Below are 27,664 nucleotides of genomic sequence, written 5' to 3' on the forward strand. Positions count from 1 at the left end.
CACAGCCAGGGGTGCTGGGGCCCCACCCAAGGGAGGGGGTACAGTAGGAGGAGAAAATGGGACCCACGGGTCCCAGTACTGACAGGTATCCAGTAAGTCCATCACCCGACCTTTGTACAAAACCACCGCACGTGTGGCCTTAGAGCAATTCTTCTTTGAGATAGATGTAAGGGGAACTAGAGAGGAGTACAGGAAAAAGAGAGAGGCTATTAAGGCTTCTCTGCCCACTTCCAAAGGAGAAAGAGGTAGGGAGTGCCTAGGATCTAATTCCAGATCGCTACAGCTACAGGGATAGAACCGCTAACCCTGCTCGTTACGTTGTCTACATTTCCTCTCTGGTCATGAAAACACTGCTGCATCATCACTTTGAACAGTTTCACATAAGCCATTTCCTAAAATGCCCTGAATGTGCATGCACTATTTTCATGATTGGAAAAGAAATGGTTTAAAAGAAAGATCAATTGCTTTGTACACTGGGGAAAAGTAAAAGTAGCAAAATTGTACTTAACAGAGACATACCTTCTGTACCGAAGAGCTTTTATGTGGATGTGACTGGCTTTGGCTAGGTTAATCCCAAGAGAAAGAAAGGCAACGCGAAGCACCTACTAAAAGCCAGGGTGCAAGGAAAGAACTGTAGAAGAGAGCAGTGTTGTTCACCTGGCAACCTGGCCCCCATGGGACGATGAAGTTGGGAGTGTTAACTAGGGGGCCCTGTGGCACATGACTTGGACCGAGCCCATCACAGGACCTTGAATGCACTGACTGGTCCAGGAGGTGGGCAAGTGTCCCTCGTGGGGCCCATCAGAGGCCTTCTGAGACTCGTTTAATCCCGGCTAAACTGTAGCAACACACCCCTCAGCTGCTGGCAGCCACCTTGGCAGGTGTCAGGGACCACATACAGTGGGGGAGGAAAAGGTGAAGTGGACATAGAAGAAAGCCCCGGTCAAGATATGACAAGAGAGCCCCACGTTGGGTGTAGAGATTACTTAAAAATAAAATCTTTAGGGGTGCCTGGGTGGCTCAGCTGGCTGAGCAGCCAACTCCTGATTTTGGCTCATGTCATGATCCCGGGGTCATAGGTTTGAGCCCCACACCGGGCTCTGCACTGAGCACAGAGCCTGCTTAGGATTCTCTCACTTCCTCTCCCTCTGCCCCCCCCCGCCCCAATAAACAATCAAACAAACAAACATACGTACATAAACTTTTTAAAAACATAAATAAAACAGCATTAAAAAAATAAAATCTTAAAAAACAAAAATAAAAAAGCTATGACAAGAGAAAGACGCTGCATTACTGTGCCTGGTGCTTCTACTTCCTCTCCCAGGCACGTGAACCAACAGTTGTTTGTCCTGTTCTTGTTTCAATTAGCTGGTGTTCTCTGTTGCCTGCGATCAAGAGTTCTAACTGACACCGGTGTGGGAAGAGAGCTTCCTTCTCACAACAGTCCTGAGGGAAAGCTATTAACACCCCTATTGAAAGACAGAAAAACTGAGGCTCTGAGAAGTCAAATAACTTGCTCAAGTTACACAGCTCTGTGCGGAGACCCAGGTCTGTCAGCCTCTTTTTGTCACCTAAGCAGAGCGTCAACACCCCGGTGGCTCCCAACACCAGAGGAAACCAGCAGAATGACAAAACAAAAGCAGGAGGTCGGGCCGTGGGGCATTAATGGCAACCGCTTCCAAATCCTGTGCATCTGGGCACAGCTGCGAGAGACGGGACCACAATGGGACTCTGAACCGACAAAGGACAGACATGAATGTCACTGAAGCTTTGTAAGGGGGGGGTGAAAACCAAAGGAACACTTTGGAGATTTCCAGACCTCTGAGGTCTACCATCTGTAGGAAATAGCCAAACCTATAGGTAACCCAAAGCTAACCAGGGGTCTTGGATTCCGGGAGGAGCATGTGGGAGTGGCTCCTGGGTGAGACAGCGGAGAGGGACTGCATCTTGGCCTGGTTGGTGACCTGCACAGACCTCTCAACACTCTCGATCTCTGTTCCCCACAGGTCACAACTTTGCCACGGAAGCTCTTTCCCCAGTGTTGCCTCCCGGGTTGAAAGAGCCAATGCTTAGCACAAATGATACCAAGGAACCGAATGAGAGGCGAGGGAGCCAGAGGGACACCTGTGAAGGTGAGCGTGGCGGGTGACAGTGGGAGGCTGTGGGCACAGAGGCTGCCACCCAGGTCCAGCCTTGAGCTGGAGCATGAGTTCAGGCAAGTGCTGGCTGTTCTGACCCTCTAGCTCCTCAGCTCCGAACTGAGAAGCCTGGCCTAGATTGTCCTGAGGGTTATGCCCAACACAGGTTTTCCGTGATCTTCTCTCTCTGCATCTGCCAGCTCGGGAGAGGAAGAGAAGGGGGGATCTGGAGTTGACTTTGTGGTCAGTGAGAGAGGCAAGGCCAGTTTCATCGTGGCTGGGGAGGGAACTCATTGCTGCCAGTTCAGCCACAGGGACCTCAGGAAAAGTGTCCCAGGGCCCTATCTAGTCTGGAGAGAAGACAGGTACTTGGCCAAAGCTCTCGCCATCAGAAACCAGGACGCCAGAACACCACTGTTTCTGGAATAACCAAGGTTATGCACCAGGAAGCAAGTACAGGGCTCTCTATTCCCAGCCCCCGAGGGCCCAGCTGACAGAGAACAAGACCGCAGCAGCTGGGCTAATGCTGAGCTTCTAGCCCGGATGTTGTTCCCAAAGCTGTTCTAACACCAGGGCGCGCTGACACGTCTAAAGCCCTTACAATAAAACTCAAGCATGTAAGACACAAAACCCTTCCCTGTGGGGCCACATCCTTGCCTTGTAAGAAACACACTGGCCTTGAGACTTCCCTCCAGACAGAAATGGCCTTAAATCACCAAAGTTCTCACACGTTTAGAGATCAGACTTTGAATCTATTTGCGTCTTCCAGAATGACATCTGTACACACAAAATTTTGTCTGCAATTTTAGGGATTCAAAGGCCAAAAAAGCCCATACTTGGATTGTTATGGGGAGGAGGGGAGATCCATGACCCCAGAGTAAGATCCTTTAATTGTTTTTTACTATTTTTAATTTTTTTTAAGTTTGTTGTGTTTATTTTGAGAGAGAAAGGGAGAGAGGAAGAGAGGGAGGGAGGGAGAAAGAGAGAGAGAGAGAGAGAGAGAGAGAGAGAGAATGCACATGCATAAGCAGGAAAGGGGCAGAGAGAGAGAGAGAGAGAGAGAGAGAAACTCCCAAGCAGGCTCTGTGCTCAGCACAGAGCCCGAAGTGGGCCTCGAACTCACGATCCGTGAGATCATGACCTGAGCCAAAATCCAGAGTCAGACGCTTAACCGACCGAGCCACCCAGGTGCCCCCATTGTTTTTTTGGTTTTTTTTTTTTTACTATTTTTAAATACTTAGTATAACAATTTTTAAGTTTTAATGTATAAAAAAAGTATAAAATTTTTATAAAAGTACCAGAACTTTGCACCCACAAATATCCACTATGAGTATCTTGGTAAACAACCCTCCCGATTTCTCAGCACTTACCATTTCACCCAAATAAGGCTGTCCCGCCCACAGTGACTTTCAGTCTGCTTACTGAGCATTTGCCCATGCCAGCACTGAGGTTATTAGCTTCTTAAAGATATTTGTAAAAGAGCTCTAGGTTGACTATCCAAGCAGTGCTCTGGAGGGGCCGAAGCCACTTGTGCTCCAGGGGACGGTAAATGTGAGTCTCCTCTCAGGGGGCCACTCCCCGCAGGGACTCAGGGTCAGCAGGACACATATCAGCAGGTACCTCACGGAAGCTGAGCTGGCCGTCAAAGTCCTCGTCCACCTCCTTGATCATACTCTTCAGGCCCAGGTGGGTCTGGGGGGCCCCCAGTTTCTCCATCATCAGCTTCAGCTCCATCAGGTCAATGAAGCCGTCCCGTCCAGCGTCATACCTGCGGGGATCAAAGGAAGGATGCTGACGAGGGACAGCCATGGCCAGCCAGGACAATAAGACACTTGTCACTCTCCCAAACACTTCATTCTTTTGGCCTCATTTACTGAAAAACAATTCCGTTAGTTACCTGCTGCTTTGCAGTGCCCACCTGGGTCACCGTATCAGTGGGGACCCCCTTCTAGAAACACCTTCTGGATCTGCACAATACGATTCAAAGGGGATCTTGAACTTCATGGATGTTTTCGTGTCTTTTATCTCCTTATCTAAGCCCTAAGTTTCTTGACGATGAAGAACATGCCTGTTTACCTTCACCTCCCCCAGTTTTGGTCTACAAATGCCGGACAACGAAGGAGTGCAGGAGCGAGCCGTGAGCATCCCCTACATTCTCCCGGAGCCGCTGGCAATTCCAGGAGCCTCCTCTTGGGTCTCTGCCTCCCGAACTTCCAGAAACCCCTCCGCTCATCCTTCTGGTCTCCTGCCTGTGGGAGCTGGTTCCCACCCTTGCATGCACCTGTGTAGCAGGCTGGCCCCGACTCTCTGGTTTTAAGCTTTGCCCTCTGGCGTGCTCATCTAGCGTCCAGGTCCGAAAGGTCACGTCCATGCCAGTGACTGCGGAGAGGGGACCTGGCTTTGACCTGTTGGCCGAGCTTTATCACAGAGCCAGCATTTCTGCCGGCTGTCCTTCCAGCCCCCTTTGTCCCCCGCCCCGGTCCCCTGGCTGGGAACCAACCCTGCCTCATCAAGGTGGGGGCATGCCGGCCCCGCCCTCTACTCCTCAGCGCCAGGGTATCCCACAGGAGCCTTCTTCAGCCTTCTGTCCTCTGCTTTCTCCCAACAGCTCTACCCCCCACTTCTTGACACACCTGGGCTGTGACAGGGTTTTCCCACGGACCCCCCCCCCCCCCCCGCCCCGGCTCTCCTCCCTTCAAGTCCATCCCATTTTCTGCTCCTGAGAGGTCCCTTGTTGCTCAGGTACGAATGAACATCTTGCTTTAAAAAAACAAATCCGGGGGCGCCTGAGCGGCTCACTCGGTTGAGTGTCCAACTCTTGATTTGGCTCAGGTCATGATCTCACGGCTCATGAGTTTGAGCCCTGTGTCGGGCTCTGTGCTGACAGCTCAGAGCCTGGAGCCTGCTTCGGATTCTGTGTCTCCGGCTCTCTCTGCCCCTCCCCCACTCTCTCTCTCGCTCTCGCTCTCGCTCTCGCTCTCGCTCTCACTCTCTCTCTCAAAAATAAATGAACATTAAATTTTTTTTTAATTTAAGAAATTAAAAATTAAAAAAAATTCTCTCTCTCCCTCTGGTTCCCCTCCCTCGCTCGCGTGCACCATCTCTCGAAAATAAAAACAATATTGATAATAAATAAAAAGCAAATCCGTTCACGACAGCCAAAAGGTGGAAACCACCCAGGTGTCCAGTGACAATGAATGGATACAAGATGAAGTAGACCCATACGACGGAATACGGTGTGTTTATGATTCACAGCAAAAAGGAATGAAATTCCGACACGTGCGACAACACAGGACCAACCTTGACAACATTACGGCAGGGCTGAAATAAGCCAGACACAAAAGGACAAACACTATACAGCTGCTCTTGCATGAGGGACCTAGAATAGTCAAGTCACGGAGACAGAACGGTGGTTGCCAGGGCCTGGGGAGTGAGTTTCGTGGGTTAGCGTTTCAGTTGGGACGAGGAAAAGGTGCGGAGACAGATGGTGGTGGTGATGGTAACACAAAGGGGGTGTTTGCACTGAGCTGTGCGCTCACATGGTTAAGGGGGGCAGATTTTACGTGCATCCTACCACAAAGCAGGCTCCTGCACTGTCCCCCTCCCCACCCTCCCGACGACAAAAGCCCGCCATTGTTGGCACCCACACCACCACCCACCCAGGAATGCAGCCTGTGGGCAACGAGACATCTAGCCCTGAGGGCTGGTGGTATTTTTGAGGCCCACGTGGTAAGGCTGGAGATGAGGCCCAGGACGCATCTGTTCCAGCCACAGCAGCCGACTCATGCCATTCCTCCCGCCCAGAACACACCCCCCCGCCACCACCCCGCTGTCCTCAGTGGCCTTTCTGTCCCCTCAAGCTCAGGGAGCTGCCCCCTTCCATCTCTGATGGCCAACAGCCCCATTGTCTGCCCTCTGCTCCTCAGCAGTCACCACCTCCCGCTGCTAGATATTTCCTATGGCGGCAGCTCTGGGCTCCCACAGCCCCAAATCCTGAAAGAGCGGAGCCACAGTCCCTCCAGCCCGTGATGCCCTTCTCCTCTCCAGGCCGACCCCACACGTTGGGGGATGTGGGCCTGGTCTGTGGGGGGCCCCCACGAAGGTCGATGGACCATGTCAGAATGGGCGTGGAAGGAGGAACTGGCAGCATCTGGCCCTGGGAGCAGGGCGCCGCCTTCAGATTACGCATTTAAACTTCCCAGGAGCATTCCCAAAGAGCAGCAAGCTCTGTGCGGGGACATGACAGAGCTGGCCTGTAGCCAACACAGGGAAGAACTTCCTGGCAAAAACAGCCAACCAGAATAAGACCTGGGGTAAGAAGAGCTCTTACAAACAGGCTGGAGGGACAGTCTCTGTTACAGGGAGTCCTAGTCAAAATAAACAGGCTTCTTTAGGGTGGAACTTTCCAGAGCCTTCCATATGGTCATCTGAAACCTACCAGAGGGAAACAGAGCACACAGGCTCATTTGATCACACAATCCTCTGCCTTTGGGGACTTTCCACTAGAAGGCGGAACTCGTTGGTCGCCGAGCGCTCCAAAGAACACACAACAACGCATCTCACAACAATTTGGTGTTAGAAGGACTGGGTTAAACAACCACAATGGTACCTGTCACGCCGAGATTTTGAATATATGTCAATAAGCAATGCACACGGTGCATGTTTCAACACAAAGTCTGCAGAGAGCAGGAGACCCGAAGTTCTGAAGGACGGTGCATCTCGGATGTGAATCACTGAGGGCAAAGGCAAAGATGGCTGGGGTCTCTAAAGGGAGCAGCAAAAGCCTAGGTGTGAGTGAGGGGAGGGCCCAGAATGGGAGAGAAGCTGGGAAGGAGGATGGAGGAGAGAAGAACAGGTCAGGGTGAAGGACCGACCAGGGTTCCCTGCTCACATAACCTACAACAAGCACGACCTCCCCCAGGGGACCCCAGTGGGGCTGGTGCCACGGGCTCATGCACAGGGAGGGGGCTGAGATGTCAGCCTTCTGTTTCTCTTCTGGGGTTCTGACCGGCACGAGTCGAGAAGGTTTGGAAAAACTGTTTCAAGCCTGAAACATTCTCCAGGCCTAAGAAAAGGGACAAACATGTCAGAAAGGGCGTCAGCAAAGTCTGGAAACAGGCTAAAGGAATTTAAAGAAATCTTCTTTTTTTTTTTTTTTTTTTAATGTTTATTTTTGATAGAGGGAGAGTGCAAGTCGGGGGAAGAGGCAGAGAGAGAGAAGGAGACACAGAATCTGAAGCAGGTTCCAGGCTCCAAGCTGTCAGTACAGAGCCCAATGCAGGGCTCAAACCCACAAACTGTGAGATCATGACCTGAGCTGAAGTCAGAGCCTTAACCGACTGAGCCACCCAGGCGCCCCTAAAGAAATCTTTAAAGAGGCAGGCAAAGGTGACCACTTCGGTGAGTCAGTGCCAGGAAAAAGCCCACCCAGCACTGCAGCGGGCAAACCCCAGCTGGAGGAAAGGGCCAAAGGTGTATCTAGGCAGGCCTGTCTATGTCGCACAGGGGGCCATCAGCCTGGCACAGCAACAAAGCCAGCGTGTAGATGTGGAAGGGACATCTCCGAAGCCGAGCAGGGCAGGGAAGAGTGGGGTGATGAGCCGGCTACCACTTTCACTCCCCGGGACTCAGGGAAGGCTGCTTGCTTGCCTTTGTTCCTGCCTGAAGCACTGGCCAGGGGCCATGTAAGTAAGTCCAGGCAGGATTAGAAAGTGACACATTAGTGGCGTCCTCACCCCTCCCCGTGTAGCTGGGAAGTGCGTCCTTCCCTCTTCAAAGTGATCCTCCACGAGGGCTTGTCCACGGTCACTTCCTTCAGGACCTGGGTTTGCGAGACAGGCAGGAAAAACCTCCCAGGGCCCCTTCGTCATCTTTCTGTTTTATCTGTTCCTCTCAAAGCACCCCATGACCACATGAGCAGCGCACACCATGGGATGCAAAGCGCCCAATAACTAAACCTGGCCTGCTCTGCAGCTCACCACACATTGTCTCGTAAACTAATCCTTTTCATCTTTACAACAGCCCTGTGAAGAATTAATAATAGCCGCCTGTGTTTATGGTTTATTGAGAGCTTACTAAGTGCTGGGCACTGTGCAAAATCACCTCGTTTAATCCAACAGTGCTGTGAAGTGGTAATTAGTCACCCCACTGGATAGATGGTGACAGGAGTATGCAGTGAAGCCACCTCCTGGGGATGAGAACTAACCTGGGACTTCCAAGCAGGTCCTTGGCTTTACATGGAGCAGAGAAGGCAGGGATGATCATTAACTGAGTTTATACTATGTGCCCCACGACCCCGTGAGAGCTCAGGGGCCAGAGAGGTCACTCAATGTCCCAACAAAGAGACTGCTATTGTAACTGTAAGATGCATACCGTCTGCAATTGATGCCTTAAAGGCTTTGGCAGAAATGATCGGAGCCATGGTGCAGAGTCCCGAATAGGCAAAGTCATTAATTTTTGACCAAGAGAATTTCAGTGTTGCCATCTTGCAAACATCTGGAGAAACAGTCTCGGCAGCCGAGCCCTTCGAATAAATTTCATCTGATTTGACCCGCCAGAACTTCTGTGAGGGGTGTAGGACTGATGAAGAAACTGGGACCCATGGAGGTCAACCAGCCCCAGGTCACTAGGTCTGCTGAAGTTAAGCCGGTGGACCCCTAGCCTGATGCCCAAGCTCTCACCCCAAACCCTGGGCAGGGCCACCCAGTCACCGGGGTTAATTTGGGGGGAAATAAAACTTGATATTCAGGCAGTCCTAACAGAATGCCAAGGTCGCCCTCCAGTGACAGTTAGCAAAGTCAGAGAGACTAGTCAAAGCTACGGTAGAGAGAAGATTCCTGGGGAAGTAAGGTATTTAAAAAAAAAAAAAAAAAAAAAAGGCCTTTATCTTCAGAAGGTTCTAGGACTACATTATCACATCTCGAGGTGGGGGTGGCTGCAGAAAGCTGAGGTGACAAGGAAGCAGAGGTCCTCAAGGCTGGGCCAGGAGGCAAAACCATCATCTTTACTCTGCTCAGAGTCCCTGGGGAGGGGCTAGTATGGAAGCACCTTTAGACAAGGCCTTCTGCAAACTGGCTATCTCACACCAACGTTCAGATCTGTGGGAAAGTGCATGCAGTTGGATTTGTTTTCTGCGTTCTGGAAACCTCCTTTGCCTCCTTTGCCTCCTTCCCCCCCTCCCCCCCTCCCCCCCTCCCCCCTCACCCCTGTGAAAATGCTATCACCTTCCTTTTGATTTGGAATCCAGCCCCATGGAAAGGGAACAGCACCTACCCAGGTCAGGCCCACCTGCACAAAACAGCTGGCAGGGCCACCCACTAAGACACCCCACGCCTCCAACCCCTGCCACCAGGGACAGAAGGCCTTTCCCAGGCTGGGGGTGTGGGACCAGGCTTCAGGGGAAAGCATGGAGCCCTAGCCCCAGGCCCATCTGGGGCTTTCTTTCTCCCTGCAAGCCCAGCCTAAACCTGCATTCCCCTCCCCCTATTTCAAACCGTGGAAATGTTCCCTCTCCTCTCCACAGTTTCCGTCTTTCAAATGCTTGGCAGGCTTGTTGGGAGTCCCCCGAAGCCCTCAGCTCCTCCCCTACCAACATCTTAGCTCCTTGTACCAGTTTCTTTTCAAGAATGTAAAATGTAACCCCTATTTTTCTTATTGAAGGCAACCCAGGATGTCAAAGAAAAACCACCCGTCAACTCAAGACCCTGATGCTTGTTCGCTTCCTGGGATTTCCTTCTAGCCACCCCACCCCCACCCCCGCTCTGAGTTGCTGAACTTTTCCCATGGTTTTTGCTTTAAAAGGCCCTCAGTCCCGGTCATCTTTATACTCTCCGGGATCTGCCCGGGAGAGACTCTGGTCCCATCAGCACTGGAGACAGCCCTGGAGACACAGGCCGGCCTTGACACCCAGTGCCGCCACTGGCTTGGGAGACACTCAGGCTGGTGAGCCCTCTGCAGACTGAGTACAAGGAGAAGAGCTGTTTGTGCCCTGCAGGGAGATAACAGGCCTGCACTCAGCCCCTGGCACCCAGTGAGCAGCCAAGGAGAGGGAGCTATTTTTAAAAGTAGTACCTGTCTGCAGCCATGAAGAGGAAGACAGCTTCCAGGGCGCCTGCTCTGAAGAGCTGCCCACTCTCAAACGGACCTCGAACAGCTGTCGCCATCTTTAGCATTCTGGGGGAAACCCGAATCCACAGCCTGCCGAGGTCCCTTATTCAGACTCTCCGTGAAGCCCGTGCTCAGTGGCAGCCCAGCCCAGCCTGTGTGAGAGGTCTCTTGCCAGGGGTCACTCAGAAAGGATCTTTAGTGACTGGGGCCGGCACTACATGCTGGGGTGGGGTGGGGTGGGGTGGGGTGGGGTGTGGCAGGCTGGGATCCCTCACCGGCATGCCCACAGCCGTGGGCCGATGGCCTGGGAAAGCCCCTGGCCTGGCCAAAAGGGTGCCGTTAACCCCTAACTTCAACCCCACCAAAGTCCACTAGGGAGGGGACGAGGGGACAGCGGCAAGGGTGCAGGGTTAGGTGTCCAGTGTCCATCCAGTGCTCAGCCCCTCCTGGTTCCGTGAATCACTTGCTCTCTCAGCTTCCACCGTGCAGAGCCCCTGGGTTTTCTTGGTTTTCACCTCGCCAGAATAACCCTGCCATTAGGAAGAAAGAAGCCAGGCAGCCTTTGTGTGTCTGAGGCTCAGCTATGAGAAACTCCCCAGGGACCCTGGTGGGGGAGGGGGTGGTTCTCGGGAGGATGGCAGTGCCCCAGAAAATGTCTTGGTGTGGGAGGGTGGCATCCACTCCAGCACCCTGGGGCTCCCCTGCTTTTCTTTATCGCGAAAGGCCTTGTATGGAAATCAGGCACTGCCTTTTCAAACAGGCAGGCACCGGCTGCTCCGAGTGTGGTCCCTAGATCAGTGCCATCGTGGTCACCCAGGATTGTTAGAAACGCAGAATCTCAGGCCCTGCCCCAGACCTGCTGAATCAGAACCTCCATTTTCACAACACCTGTGGTGCCCAGGCACTGCCAAGTCAGAGAAGGGCACTGTGCCAGACTGTCCCCAAAGCCAATGGCCTTTCCAGGGATGCTCCTGGCTCTCCGTGGATGTCCCTAACGGTGCCTATCCAGATGAGTCTCAGGACACCCCAAGGTCACAGGACAGTTGTTTCTCCTCCATAGTCCGGATGCCCAGGTCTCTGAGTTTCTGGTTTCCTATCTTTAGAGGGTCCTCCCTCTCTCCATTCTTCTTCCTTCCTCCATTCTTCCCTCCCTCCTTCCTTCCCTCCAATTTGCCTCAGGCTGGGAGCAGGCCCGGAAACCAGATCTCCAAGTGTGTTACAACTGCGTGCAAAGTAAGAGGAAGCAGACTCTAAAGGGGGGGGGAGGGGGGGATGTACAACAGTGACACAGGGACTGAGGAGTTAAGTTAAAGCTCGAGCTCAGAGTCTTTGATTTCCAATCAGTTCCTGGCTCGCCCTGATTCCATTCATCTGCTCGCTCACCACCTGGCTCCCGTCTACCTGGGGCCTCTCCAGAGCTGAAGCAAAGCACAAAGACCAGTCCCGGCGGGCAGGCAGATGTACAAAGAGGCTGTTGAGCGCGATAAGGCCGGAACTTGGGCAGAGCTGAAGGGGAGGGAGGCGGCTGGCTGGGACGGCGGAGCAGGAACAGGGGAGCACAAGTGCAGAGGCCAGGGAGGGAGCCACTGTCACCAGTCCAGTCCAGAGGTGCGGGGATGTCCCAGAGGGAGGGAGTGGAGTCTGCTCCCACAAGGCATTCTGGGAGATTTGCGTGCTCCCGAGGGCAATGGGGGTGGGGAGGCTACCTGGGTTCTTCTCCCCAGGAATGTCAAATTGAGCAAGGTCAGTCCTTTGCTGGGAAGGTGCGGCATGGAGTGCCTCCCCAACACTTCCTATAAAAGCGGTGAGGGGCCAGGAAACAAGGCCAGAGGTGCCCCCCTGGAAACCTAACTCTCCAGGACGTTCCCAGGAGCCTTGTGGATCTGGGGGGACGGCTTCCCCCAAACAACCCGAGGCTTCCACACCAACTCGGTCAGGACTGGGGCAGCCCTAGCAGTGCCCCCACTGCTCCTCAGCCCTCAAACCCAGGAGTCAGAGAGACAAAGAGCAGGGGAAGGCCCCGAAGAAGGGGAGGCCAGGGGCCCCAGGCCCAACTCAAGTGGCCTGTGGGGGGGACTCGGCCGTCCCTCCAAACAGGAAGGAAAAGCACCCGGGGCCGCAGCCTCTGGGCCCTCGGTGTCCATCTCCGTCCCACTACTTCACTGCCAGCCAGTCCTTTTCCGCATCCCCCGCTCTGGGCCGGCACCACCTCAAACCCAGCAGTTCTGCTGGGGGCCACGGGACCTGCAGGTCCGTAGTGCAAAAAACATGGGGCTGGAACCAGAGGGACCTAATTAAGGCTCTGACTGCATGCCGAGTGGTCAAACGATATTGGGGACAACCTGAGAAGGTGGTCATTTACCTGTTTCCACATCTCACTTACAGGCCTGTGCCTGCATGGCGTGTGGTCAGTGGCACCGCTAGAGGGAACCGCATGGCCCGCACGATGGCCCCCCCTTTCCTCTGACAGCCTGTGAGCTGCGAAGCTCCCCAGAGGCAGTCATTGGGGCCACAGTGCAGCTCCAGAGGCAGAGCTCAGCCCCTCCACAGGAGTCAAGTCACCCCTACCCTGGCCCTGGGGTGGGCATGGGGACTGGAGAAGAAGTCAGCCCCACTCAAGCATAAAGACCTGTGCCTGCGTTCCCAGGACAAACCCTATGGAGGGAGGGGAACGTCACAAGAATCAACAATACTAAGTGCGATCCATTAGAAATTGGAGAGTAAGGAGAGTCGGGGTGAGGGGACGGGCAACAGCCCAGCAAGAGCAGGGCCAGGCCGGTGCAACTGGTAACAGCAGAATGCGACACCCGGCAGGGACCGGCCTTACAGGTTATCATGAGGAGCCTGGACCTTATCCCATGGGCAATGGGGAGCTATGGAATGTTGTATGTTGTCCCCAACCCACAGAGGATTCTGAAGAGGGATGCAAGGTGATGAGATCCGGGCTCTGGCAAGAGGTCACAACATGTAAGATGGATAAGGGGAGGCCAGCTGTCCCGGGCAAACTGCAGGGGCGATGACAAGGATGGCTGAGATCTGGAGCCTGAGCAGATGGGGGTAATAATGACATTAATGAGGGAAGCTAGGGGTGCCTGGGTGGCTCAGTCGGTTAGGCATCCGGCTTCGGCTCAGGTCATGATTTCACGGTTCGTGGGTTCAAGCCCCATGTCCGGCCCCATGCTGACAGCTCAGGGCCTGGAGCCTGCTTCGGATTCTGCGTCTCCCTCTCTCTCTGCCCCTCCCCGACTTGTGCTCTGTCTCTCAAAAATAAATAAATGTTTAAAAAAAAATTTTTTTTTTAATAAAAAAAAAAGAGAGAGAGAGAGGCTAGTGGCACAAGGAACAGGAGTACAGGCCTTCTGGGTTCAAATTCCAGTTCTACCTCTTACGTGATGGGTGACCCTGGGCAAGCTACCTAGCTTCTCTCTGTCCCAGGGTCCCCATCTGTGAAACGGGGTGACAACAGAACCCACCTAATGGTGTTTGAGATGCAAAGGCTAACAGCAGTGCCTGCACACAGTAGGTACTCTACAAGTGGTGACTGCTAGGTGTTTTGGCGGAGGGGGGGGAGCCCAGGGCTCAGTAAAGCTGACCATTGTAGGGTGGGGTGGGCAAAGCATGAGGAGGCATTTAGGGAGGGGACAGAGACCCTATCACTGAGGCCAAGCAGGGCAGCGCTGGATCTGGGGACAGCACTTCTCCAAGGCCAAGACACAAGACAGAGCTCGCCAGGTCCCCATGGACGCAGAGCTAGGACGGTCAGCAGCCAGACCTTGTCAGTAGAGGGCTGATGCCAGGACTGCCATCCCAGGCACGATCAGTGTTCCCTGAGCAGTGCCAGGTGGCCTGGGGGTCCCCCTCGGAGGTGTCTAACCCCAGAGCTGGCATCAGCTGCAGCCTCAATCCGTCCTCTGTTCCCACCAGGAAGGGGCAGAGGGGCCAGCCCTGGGGACGCAGTTTGAATGTCTTGGACAATGTCCTCCTACTTCCTTCCAATCTGATCCAAGCCTGCAGAAGGTTAAGCCTTTGTCCACCCAGAGGCAGCCACACTATTCACACCATTCACTTCAGAATCAGACCCCGGTGTGGCTGGGAACAGTCCACTGCTCCCCGCCCGTCCCCCTACACTAAGGCTCCGCCTGGCCTGGAACCAGGAACCGGCACAGGGAGGCTGCTGCTGGCACTGGCTCACCTCCAAAACCAAAGACTTTATTTTCATCCCACAACACAGGGGGGCAGTTAGGCTAAGACTGAGAGAAAATAAAATCAGGCCTGGATACCCTTCCACCCACCCCTCCTACAAGAGAGGGGCCCCTCTCAACACAATACTAGAAGACGATAAAAGGAATGAGAGACATCAACGCATGTGACTGCCAGCCAAGATGGCGGCTGGTCCCCTGCACTCACTGCGGATCCACCTGTAGACCCTTCTAAAAGGAGAGGAAATCAGAGATACAAGAGTCATGATGATAAAGAGGACAAAGGAGGTCTGAGGAGGGGGAGCTTGAGAAAAGGAAGGCATCAGCAAACAATCGTCAAAGACAAAAAGCAGAGGAGGAGTATAATTGGTGAAATCTGCCCAAGGAAGCCAGTTGGGCCCTCCCATCCCAGAGTTGAGATGGCTGGTGTTCGGCCAAACTCTTTGTTAAAATGGAAGGATTACTTGAGGCAAAGTAGGAGCTTTACTGAAAGTTGGCTTAGAGAGGGCAGTTGACACAGACACATCCCCACCCCCAAATACACAACACTCTTAGCTGCCAGGGATCTATAGCCACAGGCAAAGAGAAAATCAAAGGTGGGGGCAGGAGGGGTGGGGCGGGGCGTCTGGATGGCTCAGTCAGTTAAGGGTCCGACTTCGGCTCAGGTCATGATCTCACAGTTCTTGAGTCAAGCCCGTGTTGGGCTCTGTGCTGACAGCTAAGAGCCTGGATCCTGCTTTGGATTCTGTGTCTCCCTCTCTCTCTGCCCCTCCTCTGCTCATGCTCTGTCTCTGTCTCTCTCTCTCAAAAATAAACATTAAAAAAATTAAAGAAAGAAAGAAAGAAAGAAAGAAAGAAAGAAAGAAAGAAAGAAATCAAAGGGACTCTTGATTAAAATGGTGGCAGTGAGTGTCCCAGAGGAAAGACTTCCACATTCAGGCATCTAAGAGGTCCCAGTCATGGGCTGCTCCCTGCCTGGTCTCCAGAATCCAAGCCCCTCCTATATATACAAAAACAGAGATGGACACAAGAGAGCCATGGTCCACTGGTCAGGAAAAGACCCAAAAGGAACACCGTTGGGCTCCACCCCTCCTTTTCTCCCTTACAAACCTCCATTTGGCCAGGTTCCTGCCCCTCAGGAAAGGGCAGTCACTGGCCCGGGTGGGCCCTTGACCCAATGCTGGCCAAAGGGATGCCAGAGGCTGCCTTAGGGGATCCATCTGGGAAAGACTTCTCATTTTTTTTTTTAATGTTTTATTTTTTTGAGAGAGCATAAGCAGGGGAAGGGCAGAGATAGAGAGAGAGAGAGAGAGAGAGAGAGAGAGAGAGAGTGGGACAGAGGATCTGAAGTGGGCTCTACACTGACAGCAGCAAGGCTGATGTGGGGCTCGAACTCTAGAACCGCAAGATCATGACCTGAGCTGAATTCAGATGCTCAACCGATGGGGCCACCCATGCGTCCCAAGATTTCCTCATTGTTTACAAGAACTCTAGCTCTTTCCTGCCTCTGATTTTGTCACAGCTGAATGTGACTTGGGGAACTCACCATCTTGCTACCCGACCCCAGATGAAGGCAACACAAAGACTGGAGGGGTGGGGAGGATCGAACTCGAGTCTCCGACAGCAACCGCCAACCATGCCCAAGGGCCACCCGGATCCTCTGGACACCCTGTTATACGAGATGATTCTTCACTGTTGGGTTCAGGGCAAGGTTTTCCATGACTTGAGCCAAGGGCCTCCCAACTGATACAAGGCAGAACGGTATATACAGTCTCAACACTCACGTTCAGGAACTGGTACCTAATCTGATGGCAGCCATCCCTTGGAGTAGAAGATCCTGTGGCTTCCACTCTCCACAAGTCGTAAATAGCTCTACTATTTTACAAGAGATATTGAACAGGGACATCATAATTTTACAACAAAAATGATTAAGTTTTCTTTTAGTTGTGAGATTCTAATCTGTTCCCTCCAAACCAGGGGATCTCAGCTGTGGAGAGATGGGCCTTAAACCCTGCGAGAAGGTGGATGCCCTTAGCAAATGGGTGCCCGCAACTCGTTATGTGATTTCAGAGGTTCCAAAGACCTGAGGCAAAGAGCTCTGGGGGTGTGTGAGGGGCTCAGTCAGTTGAGCCCCAGACTCTTGATTTCGGCTCAGGTCATGATCCCAGCCAAGGTTGTGGGCTAGAGCCCTGCATAGGGCTGCATAGGCTGAGTGTGGAGCCTGCTTGAAATTCTCTCTCTCCCCCTCTGCCCCTCTCCCCAGCTTGTGCTCTCTGGATAAGATAAGATAAGATAAGATAAGATAAGATAAGATAAGATAAGATAAGGGGCACCTGGGTGGCTCAGTCGGTTAAGTGGCCGACTTCGGCTCAGGTCACGATCTCGCGGTCCGTGAGTTCGAGCCCCGTGTCGGGCTCTGTGCTGACGGCTCGGAGCCTGGAGCCTGTTTCAGATTCTGTGTCTCCCTCTCTCTGACCCTCCCCCGTTCATGCTCTGTCTCTCTCTGTCTCAAAAATAAATAAACGTTAAAAAATTTTTAAAAAAAAGTTTAAAAAAAAGATAAGATAAGATAGGATAGGATAGGATAGGATAGGATAGGATAAAACAAGCTCCAGCTATAACCATAGGGCTCAAAGGAAACTTGAAGGTCAATACTCCATCCCCCAGCCTCCCTAAGCCCTGCCGGAAACTTCTCACTCCAAGGAATTGGGCGACCCGCATTCCAGTGAAACCCCAGAGAAAAGGCTTAACACCTTCCAGACAATTCTTTCCATTTCTCAACCACTCCAACCACGAGAAAGTCTTCTTCTCTATACTGAACCAAAGCTATTGACTCCTTTCCTTGTGGCCTCCATGGTCAAGTGGGTCCCCATCACACTTCAAGCAGTCAGCTGCCATCCTCCCCTTGAGGACCCTCAGTGCCAGGGCTTCCCTCGCTCAAGGACCTGGATCCCCTCCCAGTCCTGGCTGGCTGCTCTTCCCTGACTACATCCAGAAAGACCGGGACCCCTACCCTGAATGCAGCAGCCTGAAGTCACAGTGTTCCCCACATCTTCACGGGGGCCGCTAGGCCATATGAAGTGTCTTGCACACGGGTGGTGGCTGGCCTTTCCAGGACTTGCAATCCTCCTGTCCAGCAGCATCATTTATATCCAGCTCACTGTTGGGGCGCCTGGGTGGCTCAGTCGGTTGAGCATCTGACTCTTGGTTTCGGCTGAGATCGTGATGTCACCTCACCGTTTGTGAGTTTGAGCTCCATGTCGGGCTCTGCACTGACAGTGTGGAACCTGCTTGGGATTCTCTCTCTCCCTCTCTCTCTCTCTGCCCCTCCCCTGCTCATGCTCTTTCTCTCTCTCTCAAAATAAACAAACTTAAAAAAAAAAATCCAGCTCACTGTTAAGAGTTTGAGTTTCTCAAGGGCAGTGTCTCCTCTGGTTCAATCTGTGCAATCCCAGCACCCAGCAGGTGCTTAGCTGAATGAATGAATGAATGAATGGCTCACAAACAGTAGATAAGAGGGCTCGTCATCATCATCATTATGGTACCACAGCAGATTATGGTTAGCAAGTGTATAGACATTGATGGCTGTGGGACCCCAGAGGTGAGAACACTGGGGAAGGGGTCACAAAAGGTCACGCAGCCTTGGAACCAACAAATCTATGTCCTGGCAGAGCACTGACTATGATCAAGTTTCATCCTGCAGGATAGTGTGGTCCTTGCTCCAACAACTCAGGTGTCCCTGTACCTGGGCCTTCCAAGGATCATCTAGGATTTAGGACCAGTAATGCCCTTCGATCACTAACACTCAAGGGACACAGGAGCTGAAAGAGGCTTGTAGAGGCAGGACTATATGATGCGGAGGAGGACAGGCACTGAATGCGTGAGGGTGAGAGTGAATGTGAGCACACATGTCACATGGGTGGACACACGAGGGTGCACACGATGCAGATATTCACGAAGCTGGAAACTGAAAGCAAACATGTGCAAAGCCTGGAGGGTGTGCTGGGCTCCTCCAAGGAGCGTCTCTTCGCCGGGTCTGGTGGCCGTGGCTCCCAAGGCCCGACTGAATCAGCACATTTTAGAGACCACTGGCTCAGCCACACCGTGAGGACCCTCCTCAAATTCAAAGGAAGGAGATATTTCTTTTTTTTTCTTTCATTTTATTTATTTATTTTGAGAGAGAAAGGAAGAGGGGGCAGAGAGAGAGAGAGGGAAAGAGAATCTCAGCGCAGAGCCTGACGCGGGGCTCGATCCCACGAACTGCAAGATCATGACCTGAGCTGAAATCAAGAGTCGGAGGCTTACCCGAATGAGCCACCCAGGTGGCCCTGAAAGGAGGTATTTCTATTTCTATTTACTAGTTGGACTATGGGTACGATCCGGCTAGAGTATAAATAGAGCCCCTGAGACCTCACAGCTTTGAAACCAGGCACTTATTAACTAACCTTGCAAGGGATTCATGAAATGAATCATGAAATGTGATTCTCATGAAATGTGAAGGCTCTGTAACGAGGGTGGAGGAGACTTCTCAGAGGGAGTGAGGTGGGGAGAGTGGGGAGCAAGGAAGAGGAAGAAACTCCCTGCAAAGATCAGACCGCCAGGAGCTGGGAGGCCCCTCCCAGTTCCCCTCCGTGGTGGTCAGCACACCTCATTCGGCAAATGGAAACAACCAGTGCTTGAACAGGTCTAAGAAATACTTCCAAGTCAAGGTGTCTTTCTGCCAGAGACCAGGGCCCCGAAACAGAAGCCAGCCTGAGTTCTGGCTGAACGCCCCCCAGGAATTCAGACTAGCCCAGGGTTCTCTCGCCCCACCCACGGTCGGCAAGGTCAAATGTGCAAAATCCAGTGCGGGTGTGGGAATTTCAAATCTAAGGCAGGTCACCGTGGACTGAAACTCCAATCAGGAGTCAGAAGCTCTCGTCGCCTTTCTCTAAGGCACCTTCCTCATCTTCAAAGTCAATTCGCTCAGAAGATGCACCTGAGAGTGGGTGCGCTGCCTCCCCTCCCCCCTAGTAACCCTCCCCCCTCTGCACCTCTACTGCAAACGCCTGCCCTCTAAGTCTACACCCTTTCTCCCTCCCTCAAGGAGGAGACTAAGGAGGAGAAAAATAAATGGGATAAGGGTGGGCAACATAAGAAATGAACAGTCCTATGACATCCTCGCCTTTTCTGGGCTTAGTGGTGACGTGGGCGTTGGAGGGGCATCTACGACATCACCATTTCGGATTCTCAATAAAAAGACAACTTTCCCAGAGCCAAATGCTCCTCTCCCCACCCTTTCTTTGGGGGAATGAAAGACAAACTTTTAGTGTAGCTACAAAAACACAGCAGCCACATTTTGAGGTGCTGCATTTGTTTTTGTTTTTGTTAATGTTTCTTTATTTTTGAGAGAGACAGAGACAGAGTGCGAGCAGAGGAGGGGGAGAGAAAGAAGGAGACACAGAATCTAAAGCAGACTCCAGGCTCTGAGCTGTCAGTCAGCCCAGAGTCCGATGTGGGGCTCGAGCCCACGAACCATGAGATCATAACCTGAGTCGAAGTCGGACGCTTAACCGACTGAGCCACCCAGGCGCCCCTGAGGTGCTGCATTTGGGTCCTACCCTTAAGTGGCCACCCTCAGTCTCTCCTGTTGAAAGAGGCCCCCAGATAAGCCCTGGGTAATTAAAGTTTCCCGTCTAGCCTTGACCTCCACCAGCTTCTGTTACGGCCCTGGACACGAACCCAGAGTCAGTTTCTTCTGGGCCTTCTCACTCTTCGTTTAAAATCAGGCCACTGTTCTCTTGGCTCAGGCTATCCAGTGACACACTTGGAAATGAAGAGGGAGCTTTCTCTGGCCAGGATGATGATGCCTCTGGCTTCCCACACTCACTCGAAAATTCTCTTCCTCCTACGACACAGCATTTGGCAGCCGGGTACAAAGACAAGTGACCCCCAGCCCAGGAGCCCAACATCCTCACAGCTGGGTCGGGGGAGGGATCCAGTTCTTCCTCGAAACCTTGACAATGCAAGACATCCCTAAGCAACACTTGCAAATAGAAAGATCAAACTTAAGAGATCAAAGCACATTCGGCAGTACCTGCATGCGTTTCTCTAGCTCAGAACAAAAGGAACAGGCGTACTTTATGCCCATCAAGTCAGGTTTTGAGTGAACTAAGGCGACATCAGAGTCTGGATCTGGCAACTCTGATTAAACTGAAATTTTTGCTGAAAGTGAGTGCCCTCCTGGGACGACTGGGGGTGTGGGGGTGAAGGGAGGGGTGGAGGGTAATGCTGTCGGTTCTGTGTTTTGTAGTTAGATAGCAGCTCCATTTCCATTAAGATTGGGCTTTGGGAAGATCGATCCTCCTGCTGAGGGTAGGAATATGGAGGCTTTGGTTAAGGCTCTGACGTCCCCAAATCCGAGGGCCTCCTTGGGCAGGCCTGCCTACTCCGGCTCCCCAATCCCTCAGGAGGCAAGGAGAAGGTGGTCATGGTGCCTCAAGGACTGGGAAGCCCTGCTCGCTTGCGGTAACGGTTGAATAGGGTGCCCCCTGCCAAATTCACGGCCACCCAGAACCTCAGAATGTGATCCTGTTTGGAAATAGGATCATCGCAGATGCAATAAATTAAACTAAGATGAAGTCGTACTAGATTAGGGTGGGCCCTAAATCCAATGACTGGTGTCCTTACAAGGGGGCCACGTGAGGACACACATACAAGGAGAACACCATCAAGAACACCTGGGCGGCTCAGTGGGTGGAGCATAAGACTTCGGCTCAGGTCATGATCTCGAGGTTCATGAATTCGAACCCCACGTGGGGCTCCGTGCTGACAGCTCAGAGCCTGGAGCCAGCTTCAGATTCTGTGTCTCCCTCTCTCCCTGCTCCTCCCCAACTTGTGCTCTGTCTTGCTCTGCCTCTGTCTCTCAAAAATAAAGAAATGTTAAAAAAAATTTTTTTAATTAAAAAAGTAATAAGTAAACATTCAAAAATTAAAAAAAAAAACAAAACTTGAGGCACTTGGGTGGCTCAGTTGATCAAGCCTCCGACTTCCGCTCAGATAATGAACTCATGGTTTGTGGGTCCAAGCCCCACATCGGGCTCTGCGCGGACAGTGATAGAACAAGGCAGAGATCGGAGTGACGGGTCTGTAAGCCAAGATTATGCCAATGATTGCTGGTGACCACCAGAAGCTACAAGAGGCATGGAAGGATTCATTCTTCTTCCCTCAAGCTCCCGTAGCCTCGTACAGCCCTGCCGGTACCCTGGGTTCCGGTTCCAGCCTCCAGAAGGGTAAGAGAATGCATTCACGCTGTTTTGAGCCACCGGCTTTGCGGTACTTTGTTACGGCAGCCGGAGGACCCTAATCCAGTCCTCCAGCAGTGGAGCGAGTGACTCCCATCGACAGAGCCTGGAAGGGCAGAAGGTCAGGGCAGAGCCCCAGGGGGACCAATTACTCACCAAGCAGCTAGGTCGCCACTCTGCAGCTCAAACTGCAGGAGGAATCAACTTCAAAGGATCGATCAGACATTGTTTTTTGTTTTTTTGTTTTTTTTTTTTTTTAGACATTGCTTTTGAATTACTGAGCAGAAAAGGGACGACCCAAAATCTGCACATCCACCAAAACTACAGCTATGTGATCATCTGAAAATGAGGGGTGCAAATCTCCTGGGCCCTCACCCAGGGCCCTGCATTGAGCTAACTGTGTCACATACATTAGCTTATTTAATAACCACAATAACCCCACAAGGCAGGTACTGTTCTATCCACACTTGACAGAAAGGGAAACTGAGGCACGGCGCTCTTAAGTAACCTGCCCGAAGTAGCCTTCCAGGTAGCAAGAAGTAGGGTCTGGGTCTGAACCCAGGAAGCCTGGCTCTGCGCTCATGCTCTTTACAGCCTCAACCCTGCTTCGGCAGTGCATCAGGTGTGGAAAGCCAGACAATGGGAAATAAGTTGGTGTGTGACCTGTTCTTGGGGGTTTATAAGATGCTTATGCTTTTCTTTATGTGTAGAGAAGCAAAGGAAAAAGAAAAAGGTTGGAAGAGGCCACACTTCAATTGGGGACAGAAGCACGGTATTGATCAGTGCTGGCTGGACCGGTGCTGTGGCAGGTGACACTGTCACAGGGCAGGGAGGAGAGTCAGGCAGGGGTCGGCAGGTGCAGGGCTCCTCCAGGCAGCATAGGAGCCCGGGAGACCCCAGTAAGGGGATTCCTCGCCCGGCCCTCAGTGAGGGCCAAGGCAGCTGAAGACAGGGGTCAATGCAGGAGTGAGCCGTCAGGTTTTCAAGAGGACCTAACTATGCATAGTTTAAAATTTGTTGTTTTTTTAAGTCACGCAGGACAACAGGAAGAAGAAAATATGAAAGCGGGCCAGCAGGGAATCAGGGCTGGGCTGTGGGCAAAGCTGGGACCAAGGAGCTCCTTAGCAGGCTGCAGAGGGTCGGCAGCACTGCCAGGCTGGGGCAGGTGGCAAATCCCCGAATGGCCAGCCCCACAGCAGCCTTCTGGGTGGAGGCGGCCTGCCCCAGCCTGGGCAAAGGCGGCAGGGACAGGAGGCCCCTTGGGCGGATGGGCTCAGGCAGGTCCTGGAGCCAGCTGGCCATCTGGAGGGAGCTTGAGGTGGCAGGAGGGCAGGAAGCCCACCAAGGCGTGGCAGGGCGATTGGTCTAGCCTAGTGACCGAAGGCACAGCAGGGCCCCTTCACAAGAGGAGGGGTTTGTCCATCACCTAGAGTCACTTGCCGAGCCGAGTCACAAGTGTCTAGGTAACAAATCTCCCAACCTGGGGCCGCTGACCCTAGTGGGGTCGGGACAACAAGCGAAATTGGGCAGATGCACCCTGAAGGTAAACCGATGAGCTAGGAGGGAGGATGCCGAGTTTGTGGAAGCCCAGCCTTGGGGTCATGCAATCCCTGTTTTTGTAGGAGGTGGGGAGCCTGAAGGCGTGACACAGGGCTGGAGCCAAAGGGGTCTCGGGTTCTCACCAAACCCCTTGAAAGGAACAATTGCCTCCATTCTATGATGAAAGGCCAGAAGTGGTTAAGCAACTTGCCCACGGTCACAGTCACAGCTAATGACCCTGGAATAAGTGGGCTGTGTCCCCACCCTCCCCACACTCATGATACATAACTGAGTCTTGACATCACGTTCCGGGGGGCCTTTCCAAACACAGTGGGGAAACAAAGACAGCATTCCCCAGTGGCCCCAGCCCCGGTAGCCGCAGTGCTACCTGGCCCTCAGGGGAAGGCAGCACTGTGCCCATCTTACCAGCAAGAAAACCAAGGCTTAGAGGGATCATGTAACTTGTTCAGGGTCACAGATCCCAGGCCCTGTCAGCCCTATGCTTGTTCGAATCCAAAGGTGACACTGCTCCCCCTGCCGTGCTGGGGTCTCCAGGTACTGCTCAGCTGACTCGAGCAGCTCTGCCTCTCTCCTCTTCTGGGACACAGGGATGGTTCCCAGGAAGGCGTCTCCGCAGCAGCTTGGGCCTCGGATCCCACTCCCTGCCGACAGGAGCCATGCAATCCAGCCTTGACACTTGTGGCTGAAGGTAAACAAAGTGCCAGTGATCTGGGTCCAGGATGACCCGGGAAGGTCATTCACAAGCCACCAGCATTTGACCCTCCCTCCTCAGCAATAGCCTCCAGATTTGCCGGTGAAAGCCATTCTTCCCCAAGGCCAAGTCTGCTAGAGATAGGGCTGTACTCCTCCCTGCAGGGGTGGAGCACATGCCTCAGGCCTGGCCAATCAGAGCAAACAAGTCCCCTGGCCACAGCAATTGGTTGAGAGCCAGTAAGAAACAATAGCAAAGCTAAAGGCAGAGAGAGACAATAAGGCCTTTGCTGTGGTTACCCTTTCCCCCTGGACTGGAGCTGCTGTGGCCAGACTGCCACCACCAGGGATAAGCCACCTGAGAACGGGGACAACACAGAGAGGAAGCTGGCTTAAGAAAAAGAGAAACTAAGCACTGATAGTATCATCTGAGCGCCTAGGTCCAGCCATACCTGACACCAATTATGAGCCCATTAACCTCCTTTTTTGTTTATGCCACTTTGGGTTGAAAATGACAGAAAACCCAACCTAGAATTCTGACTGACACCGCAGCTCTGGAGAACCACCGTGTGGCACCACGCACAGGCTGGACTGGCCAGCTCTCTTGGGACCCTGGACCACACGTGCCTTCCCTTGAGCTTGACCTTCTTCCAGAGCCTGCTTCCTCATGGATGCCACCTTGCTTGTCCTCCTAAGGCCCTCTACTCTATGTGGACTCCCTTTATGACTCTTATGTAGCCAACAAACAAGCTCAACCTTTCAAAGATTGTTCTAGAAAAAAGTAGAATAAATAAAAGAAACCCAAGTCATCCCAAAGCAAACTGAAGAAGGAGGTCCCCAAGATGCACCCCCCCCAGTCCAGCTGGACTGTTGGGAACTGCTGGGACATGGGAGCAAAGGAGCCAAAGCATACTCCCAAATAAATCAAAGGGGCTCTGACAAACCAAGTACCCATTGCTTTTCCATCTCCACTCCAAATGCCTTTTTTTTTTTTTTTTTTTTTTTTTTTTGCCCCAACTCAGCTTTCCTTAATTGCCCAAACTAGACCCACCAGGTGTGAACACCAGACAACAGTGCTTGCAAGCCAGGGACTGGGACATCAGGGTGTCAGGGAAACAGAGGAGGCAGGGAGGCTCCAGGTGCCAGCCTCCACTGACCTCCACACAGAGGCCGAGGCTGGACAGCAGCCCAGCCTCAGGAAGGGGCCAAGGCTCTGGCCACCCAGTGCCGGCCACAGAGCCTTTAAATAGAACCTCAACGCGGAGCACAAACACATTCCAAGCGCTTTTAAAAACGCCCTAAGTATGACCTGGCCGGAGGCTTTCGCCCCCCCAGGCATTTTTCCGGTCTTGGCCCAATTCTGGAAATAATATTAATAGCTCGGTTAGAAGCTTACGGTGTGCAAAATACTTTATGGCCTTAAAAGGCTGGGACCATCGCTGCTCTCTCTCTCTACAGATGAGAAAACTGAGGTCCAGGGACCTCGCAGGATACAAAGACAACTAGAGGGGGCTCTCTATGCTGCTTCCATCGCCCGGTGTTGGGGCGCGCCAGCAGCTCCCCGGCTCCGCGGGGCTTTCACAGCAGGACCCGCTGCCAGCTGCCACGTCCGGTTGCGACGGGCGCCTACTGCCCCAAAGACAAGAAAGGGTAAAACAGATAAGGCGACGCCCCCAGGAGGCTCCCTAGTCACACTCGCTCCAGGAACGTCCTGATCTTTTGCAACGAGTTTAACAAACTCCCAGTTCTCAGCCTCTGTGGGTACATCAGACCCCGAGCGGCAGCCAAGGATAACTATCCCCTTTTGTTTTAAAAGATAAAAGGACAACGGGGCTAGTTTCTCCCTTGGGAGATACAGCTGGCAGGTGAGCCGCTGCGCGACTCTGTTTCCTAGAAGTTGCGCTGCGGGCAAATCTCGCAACCAGCGGCGCAGGGGCGGGACCCGTGGTCGGGACCCGGGAGCGTGGGACTCCGGCTCCGCTGCCCCGGGGAACTTCTGAGCTCAGTCCGGGAGAGCTGCGGCCACTGCCCTCCACAGCCGGGCCAGGACCGCCCCCCCCCGCGCGCCCCCAGACGCGCCAGCACGGACTCGGGGCGCGCAGGGCCTCGGGGGCGTGGGTTAAATGCTAAGGGCACCCCCGGAACTCCTAAACTATCCCACCCAGTCCCACAAAGCAGAGCCGGGAAACCCGCCCACCCCCACCTCCCCCCACACACCACGCCCCCACCTCCCGGGTCCCCAACGCAGGGCGCTCGGGGGGCGCAAGGCACAGGGCGGCGCGGGGCGCTCACTTTTTGAACATGCTCTCCAGGTCCCTGATGAGGCGGCGGCTGAACTCCGGGAACTCCGTGTAGGGGTTGAAGACCTTGCAGCGGCGGGGCCGCGCGGTGCCCTCGTTGATGTCCAGCCGTCGGTTCAGCTGCGCGCTCAGCTCGGCGTCGGCGCAGGCGGTGGGCGCCCGGGCGGGGGACTCGTGCTCCGGCGCCGGGGCTGCGCCGGGCGGGGGCTGGAGGCCGCCCTCCTCCACCTCCTCCCACTGCAGCCGCCGCTGCAGCTTGAGCGCCAGCTCCTGGCTGGCCATGGCGGCGGGCCTGGGGACCCGGGGGCGCGGAACCCGACGCGGGGACTGGACGGACGGCGCGCTCCTCGCGGGCTCGCGGCGCTGCGACGCTCTGCCAGGGCGGCCGGAATCCGGCGGTTGGGTGGAACCGCGGGCGGGGCGGAGCCGCCGCTTTAAAGGAGGAGCCGGCGCTCGGGGACCGCCCGGCCGGCCCGGGGCCGCAGGTGTCTGGGCTTCCGGCGGTCCCCACCCGCCGCCCCCTGCCCGGGGCTCGGGACGGGAGGCTGACCGCCCCCCGGGACACGGAGTGGACCCTCCGATCAACTCCGACCTTGCCGCCCGAGCCCGCTCGGAGGGAGACAGGGGACCCTGCGGTCCCCGGGGAAACGGCAGCGGGAAAGTTTCCCGACCGCTCGGGCGGTTCCTTTCTCGTTCCACAGAAATACCCCGACTGGAGGTGCTCGCGGCCCAGGACCGGCTGGGGGTGGGAAAAACCGAGCTCCCTCAGGTGACACCCACGCGCCCCCATGGCTGGAAGTGGCACCCAGTGGCCGCGAGGTCTGGCAGTGGGAGGCGCCCCCTGGGGGGGGGAGGGCTGCGTTTCTAACATTCGTTGAAAGTAAATGTTGCCAAAACATACTCAAAACACTAAACACGAATAAGCAAACAGAAAAGAGAGCAAGCAAAGGAGACAAAACTCGTGGCTCCCCTGGAGGTAAGACCCCAGCGTGGCTTCGGGGGCTCTGGCTTTTTCTGTGACGCGAGAAAGAAGAGAAAAAGAAGCTCAAGAATAAATAAATAAATCAGCACTTTTAATAACAAGGGGGCAAAACAAGTAAACTCGTCATTGTCCCTAAGGAAGGCTGATGCAGATGGCTGTTACATCAGCCAACCGTTGTAAACACTGGTCCGCCTCTGCCTGGATCACTCTGCTCTGACCACCTAGTGGGCTGCTGACCTCGGGGCGTGTCTGTGACCCCGGCTGAGCGCTGGGGCCTGAGACTGAGCACCAGCTTTTGGTGTGTGTGTGTGTGTGTGTGTGTGTGTGTGTGTGTGTACTGGGCAAGCAGAGGTCCTGCCAGGGATTGGGGGCATCTATAGAGGGCTAATGAAAAAGAGTTATTTGG

General features: G+C 53.7%; 1 protein-coding gene across 2 annotated transcripts in view; it reads right to left on the reverse strand.

The window, feature by feature from the left end:
- Positions 1-26,987, reverse strand: part of EFHD1 (EF-hand domain family member D1) — a 42,321-nt gene extending 15,334 nt beyond the window's left edge. Inside the window, exons 1-3 of one of the 2 annotated variants that reach the window (XM_049614678.1) lie at positions 26,269-26,355; positions 10,209-10,774; positions 3,759-3,906 (exon numbers count right to left, since the gene is read on the reverse strand). In XM_049614678.1, coding sequence (XP_049470635.1) covers positions 3,759-3,906; positions 10,209-10,309 — 249 coding nt within the window. In that variant the 5' untranslated portion in view covers positions 10,310-10,774; positions 26,269-26,355. Of the gene's footprint in view, positions 1-3,758; positions 3,907-10,208; positions 10,775-26,268 lie in introns of both variants that reach the window. The other variant, XM_049614677.1, reaches the window with a different exon arrangement.
- Between the last annotated feature and the right edge of the window lie 677 nt (positions 26,988-27,664).

The sequence above is a fragment of the Panthera uncia genome, assembly GCF_023721935.1.
Source record: "Panthera uncia isolate 11264 chromosome C1 unlocalized genomic scaffold, Puncia_PCG_1.0 HiC_scaffold_3, whole genome shotgun sequence".
NCBI classification, from domain to species: Eukaryota; Metazoa; Chordata; class Mammalia; order Carnivora; family Felidae; genus Panthera; species Panthera uncia.